The 17,680-nt window shown below is 42.3% G+C and overlaps 1 protein-coding gene across 1 annotated transcript; it reads left to right on the forward strand.

The window, feature by feature from the left end:
• Positions 1-2,423: 2,423 nt before the first annotated feature.
• On the forward strand, positions 2,424-16,263 carry disp2 (dispatched RND transporter family member 2). The gene is made up of 10 exons (XM_073482687.1): positions 2,424-2,518; positions 8,020-8,164; positions 8,307-8,584; positions 8,676-8,705; positions 8,799-8,922; positions 9,545-9,660; positions 10,329-10,444; positions 11,353-11,450; positions 11,721-11,879; positions 12,946-16,263. The coding sequence occupies exons 1-10, from the start codon at positions 2,424-2,426 to the stop codon at positions 16,261-16,263; spliced, it is 4,479 nt and encodes a 1,492-aa protein (XP_073338788.1).
• Positions 16,264-17,680: the final 1,417 nt, after the last annotated feature.

Consider the following 17,680-nt stretch of genomic DNA (forward strand, 5'->3'; position numbering starts at 1 on the left):
GTCCACTTACTAGCTTTCTGAGCTCTCAGTTGCATCCTTTGAACCACAGTTAACAGCTCTGAATCATTCAGATGACACCTAATCAACCGTTTTTTGCTTTCTGTGAATCCGTTTTGAACATCATGGCTCACTGAAGCACAAAATGAAGCTTCATTATTGAGATGAAAATAAAGATATCCCCCTCCACCGTCTCTGCTTCTCATTAACAACCATAAAACAGGACTTTTATCTCTCCCACAAAACTTTCTCACACCCTCCTCTTCCTGATCTTTGCCTTTTTTTCAATAAATCGTTTCCTTTTTTTTCCAAGGTGGCCCTTCAGACACAAGGGCCCAGCGCCATGATTCATATTTATAACCAGAGCCAGACCAGCGGCCGCCTCATTAGAGGAGAGTCACACAGGTCTGCTGTGTCACAGTTTCTCCTTTCTTTTTGAAACGGTCGGCTCTGGCTGACTCTCACTTCTCTTAATAAGTAGCCCAAAGTCATATTCTGTTTCCTTCTGTTCCCTTTTTCCTTCTTATCTTTTCATCTCATCTCTTATCTTCTTAGGAGACAGTAAAGCTTCTTTTTTGGCATCTGCAAATCAATATCCAATCCAATCCAATCCAACTTTATTTGTTAAGCACTTTAACACAACCAATGTTGACCAAAGTGATCTTAATATCAAACTGATGTTTTTCTTGAAAACTTCACACAAGAGCTTTTATTAAAGAGGTTTTCTTTGTAATTGTCCTCCACAACATGTCAGAGGGAAGTATTGTTCATAATTAACTGTGTGTGTTACTGTATGTAATGACTGCAGCCTTAAAACAAAAGATAAGATAATAATCGTTCGATGATGAATTACAAGACTTTGCTGTACAACGTCCTAATAAGGAACACTTAATAAAGGATTTATAAATTGAGTAATTGCTAATTGCTAAATGCTTTATTGGTCAGGAATAAACTTTTATTAGAACACATTTGGGGTTTGGGAAAAATCCCTTTTCTGTCTGGGAAGGACAAAGTAATAATGTTATCAAATCATTAATAAATGATGGTGGTTTTCTCACTTTCTAATAAGCCATCCAGCCTGCAGCTGGGTGAGTTAATAATTCATCAATTAAGGGATTTTAATCCAGGGCTGTGCCATATATTGATATTATATTGTTATCGTGATATGACACTATAAATAGAGACTATAAATTGGATATCGTGATATGGTATGAGTGTTGTCTTTTCCTGGTTTTAAGGCTGCATTACAGTAAAGTGATGCAGTGTACATGTTACATAAAATAAGATTTTGTGTTTTTTGGTCTAAATAAGTATTCATGTACGGAGGACTTAAAAAGAAAAAAATGAATAAATGAATAAATTAAATGGAAAATTAATTTGGAAAGTATATAAATAGTTGAATAAATATAAGGTTAATAAATACAGAGGCAAAATAAAAATGTATATAGTCATTTCATGTTCAGTTCATTTATGATTTTGGCAGTTTCAGTCCTCCATAGTCACATGGTCCAGCTACTCAAACACATTTTTCCACAACCTGGCAACCCAAAAGTTGTTCTTATTGATCGCTAGTAGCTGATCTATAAAACATTAGTAAATGATTCATCGACCATAAACAAAACCACTTACAAACCCTTCATAAATAGTGTCTTATATTTCTAACATATCATATGCTGCAACATTTAAATTCTTCTTTCTTGTTCATGTAATAATGCATAAAAAAACGCAAAGTGAGCACACTTGAGACTTTTAAACCTTCAGTTTGATACTTACATGCATTTACCACCTGTGCTTCAATAAAAGCTTAATAAAAATACCTCTTCTTGTATCGTATTTGTATTTATTGTGCTTTTGTTCAACTAAACGATTCAAAAATTGATGATCTCAGTCTCCTCCTTATAAACTCGTATAGATTTAAATAAAGGCAACTGGGGGTAGTTGCTTTTACGTTTTGATTTCAGCTCCTCGGTTGATATGTAGGTCACTGCCAGTGTGCAGCCCCGTGGTGATCAGCAGCTGGAGGTCCCAATGAAGTGCCTGTTGTAATTGATCCCATCATCATTGTCTGCGCACCTTCATAACGTACATTAAACAGCAGATGTAGCTGCAGCCCGAGCCAATTAAGCAGCCACTGATGCATACTATCCGTCACTTTAGTGCTCCAGCACCGCGGCCGGTTGGACAGCGACCAGGCAGCGTCCTCAGCATCACGGCGGCTCCGCCAATCAGCGCGCAGCTCGGGGCAGATTAACCCAAAGAGCCCCGGTGCTGCTCTGTAGTAGCAACCTCAGAAACAAGCCCGCACCTCTGATCCTCGTGGACTCAGTCAGGGCAGATGGAGGCTGCTGGACCCAATTCATGAAATAACAGCAAAATTCATAATTGCCTTCTTTCAGATTGAGTCTCAGAGCGGATTCGGGAGGGAGATGGAGGCTTGCTCGAGAATAGGAGAGAGCACGGATGCGATAGTGATGGATGACTCTCCCACAGATGAAAGGGAAATTCAGCAGGCTTGCCAGAGGTGGGTTGTTTTTCCTTGCGTGTGGTTATCTCTGGCGCTGAGTGTGTAACTTGACTACTGTGGGAAAATAACTGAGATTTACAGCAGGAGACGTGGATGTGTCTTTACCCTCCGGTGGCCGATGTGAGTATTGTTCAATCCAGCTGTGGACAATGGCATAATGCACTGGATATGATTACTGCTGCTCTTATTTTTTCCCATTACACTAGTAGAACTGCCATTTCAACATTATTACAGCATTCATTCCTGATTATGTTTGACTGCTGGTGAAACCAAGAGATGGTCATGTGTGTCTGTCAAACTTACTTTTATTTTCTTACATTTCCAGGTCAAATATCTTCTTTTAATTCACAAGATCACACTGCATGCCAGTATGTTAGGGATGCTAACCAGAGCGAGTCCCTTTGATTTAACATCATATTAAAAAAAAGGGAAAATCATTTTTTGCCTTTGATGCAGCAACACAAACGACCCACTCTCTCTCTCTCTGTCACTGTTACACTCTATTTGACTTCTGTGAGATCTGTTCAGTGTCATCAGCCTCCTGCTTCTCTGGGTCACTGATGTCACCCCGTCACTCACTCTGCTGCTGCATATAAAAATGGCCAAGGGGCTTCAAACATGACAGTCGGGCTGGAAACAGCTGAGGCCTGCCATCCTTTGGCTCAGCAGCGACAGGCCACGTTTTTGTCTCTCCAACAAGGATCCTCTGGTGGTTTCTTTTCCTATATCTCGAGGGCAGACCCCTCAAGTCTTCTTCCTCTTAATAAACGCCCCCACAGATACCAGCTCTCTTTTTAGGAAGGTTAACAGTTTGCCTCCCTGCACGCAGCCTGAGCTTTTGTCCTTTTTTTCATGCGTATGTGTGGGTGATTGGCGGTTTAGGAGATGTTTGAGGACATGACACTGACTGGCAGCCAGAGAGTTGATGAAAGAGATGCGCTGTAGAAAGGGAAAGAGACAGAGGGGAGAGTAGTGAGAGCTGACAGTCTTAAGCTTGTTAGATTTTTTTGTTATTCTTCCTGCTGGAGTCTTTTTAATGCCTTGAAGCTGTCCTTAAACACTGTTGTTACAGCTTGAATTAGTACCCATAAGATTAACTTAATGAGCTGAAACTTAGTTTGGACCACAGTTAGAAGGAAATAAAATGAATCTAATAAACAACTTTAATTACATACTAAAGGAGGATGTAATAAAATGAATCACAGTGTGTATAGTATAGTAAAAATGTCCACCTCGACCAACTACAACACTAAAATGCACAATAACTCATCTTCAGTAATTATCGGATATAATATAGAATTGTGTAACACCCCGAGGGGCCATTTTGTCTACACTGATTAGTTTCACTCATGCTGATAATACTTATGTACCTTTACTTGAGTAACATTTTCAAGGCAGGGCCTTTAGTTGTGATAGAGTATTTTTACAGTGTGGTTTTCTGAATGCTTCAGGTACGGCATGCATTCAGTCGTTGTTAGGTCCACCTAGCTAAAGATAAAGCAGTCCAATACAACAGGCCAGAACTAAAAGGTTATAATGTTCATTTTTTCAAATTAAAATGTTTTAGTGCTGTGCTGATAAATCTTTCTTGTCATTTTTGAAGCTGTAGTTTGTGATGCTATTGAATTATAATGCTTTATAGTGCAAGGTGTTTCTAATATTTTGTCCACCCTCAATAATATGTTAGGTCATTTTAGTACCTAATGACCTGACAACAGACGTTATGTAAAATAAAATGAGAGAGCAACATTTATATATAAGCATATATTCACTGAGTTTTGATTGGGCAATTCACAAATCACAAAAATACATTAAAGGGGCATTGTGTAGTTTTGCATAAGAAGTACAAACTCAGAATTTTAATATTTTACAATATTAATGAGGTAATAATACAAACTCAGAAATGTTTATCTTTTCTATAACTGAATAAACAAGCTGCTCTCAGAGGAAAATAAGGTCCCCAGAAGCTAGAAAAGTGGCAGGGTCCGCCAAATATAAACAAAGTAAAACAGTATAAAACTGTGTTGTCCTTTAAGGTCAGTTTGTTTATTCAGTCATTAAAACAAAGAGGTTGTTTGTTTAGTTTGTTTATGCATGAAAAAATCAATGAAGCTCTTTCTCTTCTCCAAAACTACATAGTGCACCTTTAAACAAAACATAAAATGGTCATAACAATGTAAACCCTCCACCCACAAAGACAAAAACATAAAGAACGAAAATAAAACAAACACATGGCGACAGCATTGATAAACATACTGGACTACCCGGATGTTAACATAGGAGTTACACTGGCATTTCCATGAAAGTATCGAATTAAAGTTTCCAGAGCTTCCCCAAGATCACAATTCTGCCGAGAATGAAAGGAAGGGACTCCAAACCTCAAGGAATTTGTCTGATTTCTCTTTTCATCGAGTGTGTCATTATTTCAAGGACAAGGCATCCAGAGAGCTCCTTAAGCCAGTAACCAACAGAGGGTTTTCACATCCTTCCAGCAAAGAGAGATTAGGCGTCTTGCTTGTCATAGACATAAATCAGTCATTTTCTTTCTTGTGCTGTTTAAATTACAATGCTTTGGGTAGAAATTAAGAACACAGAGTTTAGGGCGACGCGGAGGGAGCAACTTTTGTTTCAGCTTTGTTGTTTGGATGTCTCTCACATTTCTTTTTTTTTTAAAGTATATTTTTTGGGGCTTTTATGCCTTTAATGGATAGGACAGTATATAGAGAGTGACAGGAAATGGGAGGCAGAGAGGGGGGGAATGACACGCAGGATAGGGCCGCTCGATGCGGGATTCGAACCGGGGCCGCCTGCAGTGAGGACTGTAGCCTCAACACATGGGGCGGGTGCTCAACCAACTGAGCTAAACACCGCCCCAGGATGTCTCTCACATTTCTGACGTCATTCTGACATAAGTGACAATGTAAGCGTCCTTTTTCTCTCCCGGGTGTGGGGAGCGGCACGGTGACACCTTCCTGGATGTATTTTTGTATTCATCCACTGAAATATTGATGAGTTTCACAAATTGCTCTCCTCATGTGTGTATGCCCATCAAAGAGGAGTAATGGGCTTAAATACTAACAATTATCCTGATCCCTGTAGAGAGGGGGCTGCCAGGCACAGGTTACACTCCACCCACTAATGATTTAAAATATGCAGTTCTGGTTGGATGGAGTTTATCATGCCACAGCAATAAAAATACTGTACCTTTTATATGAGTGTATTTACTCACTCACTCCAGGCTAAACTACATGGTAAACATTTGCTATGTGAGATAGAGCTGCTGAGTACACTGTGAGCTATTTATTATTTAGATCATATTACACTTTTTATTGTAATACAGAGACAAACTGAGCTCCACCATTAATCTGCTCCATAACCTCTCTGCTACTGTATACCACCGATTCAACAGGCTACACATCATCTGTGCGCCTTATTATGGGATGCAAATAAACCTGTTTGAGGTCATTTAGGCTCTGTTGACTTACTCCGTTGCCACGGTGACAAGACAGGAAGTGCGGTTGCATCCAGTCTACTGTGGAAAAACAAGCATGTGGCAGACTACACAGACCTCGTGGCCCCTTTAGTGAGACACAGCTAGAGCATTACTGAGCAGCTCAGTTCGGTCTATTTATTTACTCTATAATGACACTTTAACACGTCTTAACATTAAGATTCTGGAAACTAACGCTCAATAAAACTGGAGAAATGAATCTGTTGGACTGCGAAGCAAGACTTTAGTCGGATTCAACCCCTAATATACAATCTCCTCCTTTAGGTTTATGTAAAAAATCATCTTTTCCTACATTATCTAACAATAGTGCATACAGTATACAGTGGGTGTTGGATCACTTTGTCCCAGCTCTTCATCATATCCACATAATCTTAACATGTTTGTTTATTTCATATGTCTTGTACATCATTTTATACACATTTGCTCCAAATTCAGCCCGACATTTTTGAAACTTTTGGAATTCCACTTTGAAGTTCTGCAGATTTGAATGATATTTTGAAGCCCAGCACTTACAAATCAATAGGGTTTAGGGCCTTTAATACACTGGTGCATTTTGCAGGACATACATTTGTTTCCAGAATATGGTAATACAGTAGGAAAGGAGTGGAGTCTACAGCCATGCTAGTGGCTCCATGATGCTGTACTTTGAGCCAAAAGCGTGCTAACACACTAATGTTTAGCAGGAATAATGTTTACTCTTACATATTAAATAGAAATAGATAGTGAATTCAAAGATGGCGCCTATTTCTGGATATGCGCAGTGGAGTTTCTCTCACTCGCCCTGCCCACGAGTTCCCACTCTACTCATATATTTACATTGTGATGATGTTACAGATTTTCACCTTTCTCAGCTTGAGAAAAGTTGTAAAAGTATAAAACCTCCACGGATCAAAAATTCAAGATGTAAGGGAAGGTTTTTTTGGTTTTGCAGGAATTTTATTCTGAATCCAATATACTGGACATTTTAATTTTGACATGGTGATGATGCTAGATACAAAGTCAGATTATCACCAGAGTTATCATAGTTTATCCGGGGCGAACATGAATGTCTGTACCAAATTTTATGATAATCAATACTATAGTTGTTGAAACATTTCACTTACAACCACAAAGGTCAAGATCACAGGTTCACCAAAGTCAGTAGGAACCAAAGTTTCATGTTGATCTGAAGTTATATTTCAGGCTGGACCAAAGTAATGGGCCAAACAACCACCACTGTCCTCCCTAGAGCCACTTAGTGTGGCTCAATACATATATATATATATATATATATATATATATATATATATATATATATATATATATATATATATATATATATATATACTGTATCCAAGTAACCAAGTAACCAAGTTTCAAAAAGTGAGCCTGCAACACACACTGTAGGAATGAGAACAGAATGCTTTACAAATATAGACGAAGAGACGTATCATTTCACTCGTCTCTCCAGGGTTCTCCTGACTGCTACCATTACCCACGAGTCCTCACTCAGTCTCATGTTATCTCTCCTTGACAGCCACCAACCTCTCTAATAATGGGGTCTGCGACACGATGCGAAAACAGTCCCTCACTCTATCTCTCCCTCTTCCTGCCTCCTTTCTTTTTTAATTGGGCCTCCTTACTTCCAGTAGCCAGAAATCCATTCCTTACCTCATTAGTTCTGCCGGCCTGCTCAATTCTCCGTTGAATATGAGGTGAAGCCAAGCAAAGAATGCAGTCGAGAAACTGAGATGTCAGTCAGCCTGTGGTGGGGAGACAGATTGTTATGCCTAAGTTTTATAAACATTCCCTTCTGCATATTTGCACTGTTTCATACTGAACTTTTGAACCCTCGACTTACCAGAGCTTTCCCCCTCTCCTGCTTATCTGTCAATCACTTCTCCTCTCCTGTTACCATATTTTTTACGTTTCCCTTCTCTTTTATTTATCTTTTCACACCCTCTCACCCATCTTCCACTCCTCCTGTCTGTCTTTTTCTTCTCCCCAGTGAGATCCCAGCGTTGTCTCTGTGCCCTCCTGACAGTGAGTGTGCCACTGAGGCCCAGTTGACAGTCATCCAGTCTGAAGGGGAGCTGTGTGACAGCTGCAGCAGCCTCGGCAGACCCTCGTCCTCCTGCCAACTGTACCACCAAGTATGTCTGAGCTGACTGTGCTGTTTGTCTTTTAGGATAAATGTTTGTGGATCCATTAAGACAGCGTCAGTGTCTCAAAATGTTAGAAATAAATCCAAGATTGGCAGGCACTCTTCAATATTTTCCTCTGTTTCCTCTCTAGGTCCCCCACGGTCCTCAATCTGGAGCTTACGATTCACTACAGCCTAGAAAATGTCCCCACTGCAGCCATTACGGGCCAATCAAACCAAACACCTGCCACGACAGTCATTCAAACACAACAGGTCCTCACGGTGAAGCAGGTGTAGTGGTGAAAGTGGGACATGGCTGTAGCTCTGCTCATCAGACGTCTCATCGTGGCGCGGTGAGATGTCACTGGCTGCACGGGTCGAATGAAAGTGGGACACAGAAACCGACACAGCGACATGTGGTGACAGTGAGGTGTGTTTAAAGGAATAGTTAGACATTTTGTGGCCACCGTCCTAAAGTTGTGTTGAGTCATTTGTGTAATGACGTTTTGTTTTATTTACAGGGATGGAGGACTCTACTGCATCCTTAGAAAGTGAGTATTGAAACCAGTTTTCGCTTTAAAACCCAGAGGTATTGCTAATCCAATATTTTAAATGTTCTTCTTCTGTGGTTTTCTATTTGGCAGATATTCTCAGGTGATAGTGGACTACCCGTTGGTAGTGATGGTGGGTTGTGCCGTGCTGCTGCTGGGATGCTCACTGGCTGGACTCTTGATTGGTCCACTGCCAGACTTCTCTGACCCGCTGCTGGTGAGTCTCAGACACACAGACACAGTCATGAACACGTACACAAAAACATACAGTGTCTAAAATGTAATCCATAGGAGGGGAGGGGTCTCTGCTGTCACCCCTCTGTCAAGTCTACAATACACAGCACCCTCACCACCTCAGGCTGAATGTTAATTACTCTTTCCATAAAGACTGATGATCTCACCCGTACCCCTTTACTTCAGTCTCATCTCCGATTCAATGAACCACGCTGAATAAGAGCACACTCGCTGTCATCTTAATTAAATACATCTTTTCACCTTTGAGATGCATGCTTTCAGGATAAAAGCTGATTAAGACATTATTCTAGAGATGCAACATGTGAATCACAACAATGCATCATTAAGGATGAGTCATAAGAAGGGCTACACGAGGGTTTCTGCATGGTAAGTGTGGGGATAACATCAAACACTCATCGACAAAACAAGCTCATTCAGGGTGTTTTTTTCTCTGGCAGTTCAGAACAACATTGGCTACTTATTATGCTAATTCATTCAGTAAGCTGCTGCAGTGCATTGATGGGCACCAGTGTCAACACTGTGTCTTAGCTTTGATGTCTATCTATGTGTGTGTGTGTGTGTGTGTGTGTGTGCTCTGTGTTCAGGGCTTCGAGCCTCGGGGAACGTACATTGGAGTTCGCCAGTCCAGCCTGTCCGAGCTGCAGGAGAACACAGGCCCGGGGAAAACTCTGTCTCCTTTACCACAGCAGCTCAGCAAAAGGTCAGCATACTATTAAGATAACAATGTATTAATGAAGCAAGTGCAGTCAGTAAATAAATATCCACATTCCATATCAATATCTTTTATATTAACAATGATCAAATGACTATGTCTATTGATGTCAGCACTAATTCTCAGTTAATTTCCAATTGTTAGATGCCTTTTGGCATGTTTAAGCTCATTGTTTTGGTTTTCTGGCTCTCACTGCTCTTACCAGCGTCATTTATGGCTGCAGCAAGCAACTGTTTTCAGCAAAAATATAAGCTCTGATAAATCAACCATACATAACCTGCCCAACACAACAGGCAGACAAAGTTAGTCACCATCTGGAGAATAAAGTGCAGAATTTAGCAACTAAAAGGCTACATATTTTCCTGAGCAGATGGTGGAGGCCAAAAACAGAGCTAAAAGAAATAATGGATGAACATTCATCATGTGGACACAAACATCACTCCTAATGAACTGCTGGATTTGTCACAAGCAACTTTTAAAAGGTGACAATATGTCAGTGTAGTGTTTACAGCTTGTTACACTGCCCCTTAGTGGCCAACAAAAACATTTTTTTCTGTTTTAAATGTGACAACAGTTTTGTATCATTTGGAACAAAATGAATGTGTTTAATAAGGGTTGAAAAAGCGTGCATGTGTGTGTGTTTCTATCTGTGCTAGGTTTGGGGTTGCTGCCAGCGGAGACGGCAGCGGCAGTCAGAATCCCTCCAGGCCTCGCACCAAGAGGATGCTGGCTAGAGATTCATCTCCAGAAACGTTCCTCTGTGATTCTCCAGGTGGGTCAGTGCTCATTGGCTCATCCCTGTCAATTAAATCAAAATAACAATCGTAATCCTTATTGTAGATTTGTATTGCACTTTTGCGAAAATTAGGAGGGTAACACTGCTGGCTCCCGCATACTCAGCAGAGCAGACAATGAAATGTTAATATTAATAAAACAGTGTAAATGTGATACGTGCCTATGAGCAACTTCAACAAGTATGTAAGTACTGAGAGCTGAAGGCAAAGCCCTCCAGCCTGTAGAGGATTAATCAACACTCAGCAAACTGATGAAAACAGTGACTGCTTTTTGGTTGAATGCAAATTCACAAAAAATAGCAGGATACTACAAAGACGTGAATAATAGCTTTTATTGAGTGGCTTCAAAGAAGACAGATTTTCCAGATTTTCTCCTTTAAGCTCTACTTAAAATCGTGTGCTGTTAGATCAAAGACTTCTGTTTGTCTTATAAAAACACAGAAAGCTAAATGGATTTATTAGTAATTCCAAGCTTTGAGGTTTTCATTTTATGAGACTTGTTTTTTATTCTACACAGACAGCAGGATACAACAGAAAATTAGTTTGTTGTTCGCCTAGTTTTACCTTAACTTAAACCCCAAGACTTAAAGGGACAATTCACCCCAAAATGAAACATACACATTTACCTGTAGGGTGATTTATCCATCTAGCTGAGTGCCATCTAGTTCTATTATATTCATGAGAAGACAGACATCTCTACAGTGGATATGTCCAAAACGTACAACTCACAACAATTAATCTAGATGGAGTAATAGCACTACAGGGAAGAGCAAAATATGTATTTTTGATTTTGGGGTGTGCTGTCCCTTTAACTCTTGTCAAGTGCTGATTCACAGCTGGTCATCTTGTTCCTGTATGTTGAATCCATCTGTTCCTCTCCATGCAGGCGAGCGTTTGGCTCAGTTGGTGTTTCGATCAGAGAACTCAGCCAGTCTGTGGAGTCTGAAGGCCATCCACGCCATGTGTGAGATGGAGCAATCCAGGGTTCGTTCTGATCTACTCAGCCCTCCGTCTCACCTTTGCTCTTCTGCCTTTTGCTTCATTTTTTCATCTCTTTAGTCATCAGCTTCTGTCAGATTTCACTCTGTCTTCTATTTCTCTTCAGCGCCTTGAGACTTAACCCAAATTTAAATGCCCTGCTGAAATTAAAAACACTACTTTATGTGCATTGCCTCGTCTAAAATGAATTCAATTTTTGTGAATTGTTTCAAAACTGGGCATGTGTTCAAAAAATATTTCCCTTGTCTGATGCAGATTCGTTCCCAGGCTCAGTTCCAGGACCTGTGCCAGCAGCATGTGAGGGGGGAGGCTGAAGGAACGTCCAGGAGCGGCTGTTGCCCCAGCTGGTCTCTGGGGAATTACTTGGCTGTCCTCACTAATGCTTCGTGCTGCCTCAGCCTCACCTCACACCAGGTACAGCAGATTTTTAAAAATTAACAATCACATTACTTCACAAGTTGTAATTATAAACACAAAGTTTTTGTAACACAAATAATAGTCTATCTTACACTGTACAGTAAGTGAACCAGCATGTTGTTTAAGAAAAATCTAATACCTAAAAAAATTTGCTCATAAAAAAAGCTGAAAAGAAGACCTCCAGTTAAGATTTAAACATTTTCATTTTGCATTTACAAGCTCATTTAGGTGTTTGTAGACATGCTTTTAAATTTTCTGTAAAATACTGAATAAACATTGAATATGTTAAGTTATATTGAGTTTTTTGTAGTGCAGCTACAGCTAAAAGGTGTTATTGATAACATTCAATGACTAAATGTCACATTCCATCCCCCTCTTCCATTGCATTCACGTCACAACACCGCTGTTGTTCGAATCATCTGCTGCCCCCTCAAGTGGTTGCCAGTTTGTGCACTTCTGTAGCTAACGTTGCTCATTAAGTCCTCAGAGTCTCGAGGACTTGGTCTTTTTACTCTCAGTTTTGCAAATTACAAGAAATACTTCGACATGTATGGAGAATACAGTTATCGGCTTTCTCGCCAGGAGTTAGATGGGAAGACTGATACCACTTTCATGTCTGTACAGTAAATATAAAGCTTCACTGGCACCTGCCTGGTTAGCTCAGCTTAGCATAGAGAAAGGAAACATAGGGGAAACAGCTAGGCAGGTAAAGGTAACAAATTTCATCCTCTAAAGTTCACTAATCAACAAGTTGTATCTAATTGGTTCAATCTGTACAAAAACCTTGGTGTGAAAATGACAGTTGGCTGTTTAATGCCTTAATGCCTGGTTTTGTTCTGGACTATTTTTTGGCTGGGAACAGCGACTTCCTGGAGTCTCAACTGATTGCCTGGAAGCTGGTCCCAGCCAATGATTAGTCAGGCATATAACCCCCTGTAAACATTGGCACAGCATAAGAGTGGTATCGATCTTCTCATGCAACTTCATTTTAATATAACTCTGGGGTGCACTGAATGGGTTTAGGTGTCTGAAGGCTTTTGTCATTCTCTCCCTTTCACACCAGGTGTCTGAGTCTCTGAACCTTCTCCGGAAATGTGCTCCGTACTATCACGAAGGACATCTAGTGGAATCCTGTGTCGAGAGACCCAAACATGGCGGCTGTTCCTCTGTCCCTTCTCGTTGTAAACAATCCCGAGTGGTGTTCCAAATCCTTCACTTCCTGGTTGATAAAGACTTCCTTGGCCCACAGACTGTCGAATACCAGATCCCTACACTGAAGTACAGCCTCCTGTTCTTACCCGTCGACAAAGGAGAACACATGATGGAGATGTACATGAAAAGTCTCGAAGGCAGGGATCTTACACACAATAATACGACTATCACAGGCATGGACTTTGGCATCAAGCAGACGCTGTTCAAGTATTACCTGGCAAGAGATTCGGTCTACCCTGTCCTAGCTGTTGTGTCTCTCCTCTTCACTATGGCTCTTTATCTCCACTCTCTCTTCATAGTAGCATTATCTGCAATAGCAATCACAGGCTCCCTCCTGACCTCCTATTTCTTCTACAAAGTAGCATTCCGCCTTACTTTCTTCCCTCTGGTCAACCTCTCGGTAGCTCTTATTCTCTTGGGAAGCTGCTCCAATCAGGTTTTCATCTTCGCTGATTTCTGGAATCTGCAGCTATCCCAGAATCCCTCCGCCTCCCTGGAGAAGAGAGTAAACAGAGCTTTGCAGGAAGTGGGCTATTTGATTTTAGCGTCAGGGTTGACCTCCAGTGCAGCATTTTTCTCTGGATATCTCAGCAGCATCACAGCCATCAGATGTTTCTCTGTTTATCTAGGCACCGCCTCGTTTATCAGCTCCATCTTGGCATTGGTGTGGCTGCCATGCTCTTTCATACTACGTGAGCGCTACACAGAAGCATCCTCTGCATCTGTAGCGGCGCAGGGATGGAAACCATGCTGCTCCAAAAACACCGGCGGCTTCTGGGATACAAGCTCGCGCAAGAGGTGTCTCTTCACTCTCGGGCAGAAGCTGAGAGAATTAAAGAGGGGTCTCTCAGACACTTCCAACCTATTATTTATGAAAATCCTGCCTTGCGGAGTGGTGAAGTTTAGGTACATCTGGGTGTGTTGGTTCGCAGTGCTCGCTGCAGGGGGCACCTACATGTCCTGCATTGACCCAGGCATGAAGCTGCCCACCTTAGACAGCAGGGTCGCCCAGCTTTTCCGCTCCAGTCATCCGTTTGAGAGATACGATGCAGAGTATCGTCACATGTTTATGTTTGAGAGACAGAGGAATGGAGAGGATAAACCTGTTACATTAATGCTTGTTTGGGGCGTCAAACCAACTGATAACGGGGATCACTTTAACCCCAAGAGCAATGGATCTTTAGTTCTCGACCCATACTTTAACATGAGCCAGCCAGATGCTCAGGTCTGGCTGAGGGACCTATGTGGACGTGTTCAGAACCAAAGCTTTTATTCCCCACCATCACCTGAGGATAAAGATATTATGGCAGAAAATATCTGTCTGGTGGAGCAGCTAATACACTGGGTATCTGTCAGACGGTGCTCAGAGAGTGATGACTGCTGTAACGACATCCCTTTCCCCTACCCTCCCAGCGTTTTTGAGAACTGCCTCAGTATGATGCTGGCAGAGAGGTATGCCGAGGGCCATCTGGCCCACAGCGGAGGCCTGTACTTCCAGCCAGATGGCACGGTCGCTGCCCTCGTGTTGGCATTCAAAACCACATACCTCTACAGCTTCAACTTCAGCAGAACCAGCCATTTCCACAGAGAAATCCTGATGTGGTTTAACAGGGAAATATCAGGGGCGCCACAAGGGCTGGAGAACGGATGGTTCATCAGTCATCTGTCTCTTTTTGACCTACAGCAGTCTCTGAGCTCAGAGACTCTGGTAGTGGCCGGCTTCTCAGTCGCTCTCACGTTTGCTCTGCTTCTCTTAACCACTTGGAATATTCCACTGAGCATATACGGGACTGTAGCTGTAGGAGGGAGTGTTTTTGTTACTGTCGGTCTCCTTGTTCTTCTTGAATGGCAGCTGAGCGGCATCGAGGCTCTGTTTATCTCATCAGCAGCAGGGCTTTCAGTTGACTTTATTGCGAACTACTGCATATCCTACAGCTTGGCTCCTCATTCAGACAGAATTGGGAAAGTAGCACACGCCACTAAAAGGATGGGATGTCCTGTAGCAATAGTTTCTGGTGCTTTTTTCTCCATGGGGATCATCATGTTGCCTGCCACGGCCTTGCTTTTCAGAAAACTGGGGATTTTCCTGTTTTTGGTGAAATGTGTAGCATGTGGATTCGCAACCTTCTTTTTTCAGTCCCTATGCTGCTTTTTTGGACCCCAGAAAAACTGTGGAACGATCACGCTGCCCTGTTTTTCAGATCACGCGGATGGCACGGCAGCAGAGCCCGGGTCCTCGTCAGCCTCGGCTGCTAACGGAGCCTTTGGCAGATCTAGAGTGAGGAGGAGTTATGACAAAGAGGCAGGTGGCTATCTCTACCCCAACCACCAACGTCCGCAGAGACAGAAACAGGCTGGAGCAGGAGGAGGCGGGGACCGAGGGCCGGAGCAGTACGAGCTGCAGCCATTGGCCTATCGATTGAGCGACAGCTTTGAAAACAGCACCTGCACCAGTAAGCTGTCCAACCGGCCCTCTGTGCTCTCTGATGAGATCGAGTATTGTGGGAAGGACGCGGGCAGGAACAGCATGGACAGGGACAGCGAGGAGATGTGCAGCCGTCAACATAAGATCTGCCAAGCGCCTCCAGCCCTGCAGACTTCATCTCCTTACAAAGAAAACACCCTGCGGCCTGTAGGCCTGGCACAGGAAGACGTAGCCAAGGACAAGCTGTTATGTAAAACATGCAGAGGTCAGTCTGGTGGCGTGAAGCACTGGAGCAATACATCCTTCTCCTCATCTTCCAGCTTAGAGGAGACCATCATCAGCCACACGATGGAGACCATTGACCAGCCATCTCTCTGCAAAGACGAACAAACCACAGAGGAGAGCCTCCATCACCACTGTCGCTCCAAGAAAGGACACCTCTCCTCCCTGTCTCAGAGCTCCTGCGAGGGCCTGGAGGACTCGAACGATACGTGCCTGAGCGACATTGAACCGGGACCTTCCAACACGCAGCAAAACGAAGGAGAAGAAGAGGTTCAGTTACAACCAGGACATCTAAACGGGAAGAGAGACACGCTTCGCCTCTCACTGAAAGAAACTGTTTATGAGACGTGCAATAAAGGCCGAACCAGTCAGAGTGAGGAAGTTGTTATTATACCCAACAGTAAACCAGACCTGCCAGACGTTTGGATAAAGAGAGATGGACAGCGGGAGGATACATGTTGAGGGAAGTCGGAGGAATCTTTGCAAGCACTGTGCATTAATCGCTCTAAATTTATAAAAAAGGGAAAGGAATCACTGAACTAGAAAAGATGCATTCACTGTTAGTTTTGTACAACACTCAAAGGAAATATAAGCCAACTGCAAATGTAACATGTGACAGCATGGTTGTCTAATGTTGCTGCTAAGGTTGTTACAGTGTATGTTACAGATGGATGAGGTCAGAGCATGAGTGTTTCTTCAGCCAAAGGTCAAATCAAAGCATGACTTGTTCAGCCTGGCAATGAAGGAAGTCTGTTTTTCAGCCACAACCTTGCAGCAGTATCACACTTGAAGAGACTGCAGTGTGTTCTTAACACAAAAATCATCAAGTGCTGCAGAATTTATTTCGTGCCTGGAACTTTTTAACACCTGCACAGACTGGGTAATGACAGCAGCCACTGGCTCCTCTTCATGCTGGTATTGACCTTAATGAGCCATATACATTCATGGTATTCTGAACATTAAAAGATAAATAGGAGATATGCAGAGAGAGAGAGAGAGAGAGAGAGCGCTGCACTGAGAGTTGGTTTCAAACTTTGTGGCGATAATATGTACAGTAAGTATCCTTTGTGACCATGACGTGGAAAACCAGAAACCTGAAGTTAGTAATGTGTCATTTGTTGTCATGACTTGTTTGCATTTAGTGTTTCACTGTCAAATTAAAGTCATGCTGTTTGTTCCAGTGTCTGTGCCAAAAAATTAGGGATGCACGATAATATATATGATAATTACCTGCCTCTCATGGCTGATCCTGACAAGATAACCAATAACTTACCGTTTGTGATTGGTGATGACAACTTTTTAGGTGACATGAAAGATTTGTTGTATTAAAACTCATACACTTTCTCCCTCCTCTCCAAAGCCTTGAGGAACATGTACTGCAAATTGCAATCTTGTTGTTCTCTGTAACTGTAAGACACCAGCGACGACATGTTTGGCTTTCTGGTCTGCGCTGCATGGCTCTACCCAGGTGCAGCAGTTTGATGTCAAGAGTGCAACAACAGCATGCTAGGCTTGTTCTTCTTCTTCTCTGTGTTAATTGATGGATTGCCGGATGTCGACTGTTGGTACAAGCTGCCATTGACCGACTATTTCAGTCGGCATTCTCTTCCCCTCTGCTATCTGTGTGTTACAACAACCGCCAAGCTAGCAACCTACACGTTTGAAATAGCAATTTAGCTTCACATTAACCTGGTCGCTCACAAACCTAAACAAGCTAGCAGTTGTTACCTTTTTTCTTGCCGGGATGTAGCCATTCTAATGCCAGGGTTTGCCTCTCCCTTGACACTTTTTTTTACAGAGGAACAATTGCTGCACATAGAGGCAAAGTCCTGCCCGTTCTGGTGTGGGACCTTATTATAAACCTGCTCAGTGAATGACA

Source organism: Pagrus major, chromosome 16 (genome assembly GCF_040436345.1).
Source record: "Pagrus major chromosome 16, Pma_NU_1.0".
Lineage (NCBI taxonomy): Eukaryota > Metazoa > Chordata > Actinopteri > Spariformes > Sparidae > Pagrus > Pagrus major.

Coding starts and splice junctions, on each gene's coding strand:
- disp2 (XM_073482687.1), top strand. CDS start 2,424: ATGGAGGCTTGCTCGAGAATAGGAGAGAGCACGGATGCGATAGTGATG. Junction 8,706..8,798: donor CTCTACTGCATCCTTAGAAA/GTGAGTATTGAA, acceptor TCTATTTGGCAG/ATATTCTCAGGTGATAGTGG. Junction 11,451..11,720: donor GTGAGATGGAGCAATCCAGG/GTTCGTTCTGAT, acceptor TGTCTGATGCAG/ATTCGTTCCCAGGCTCAGTT.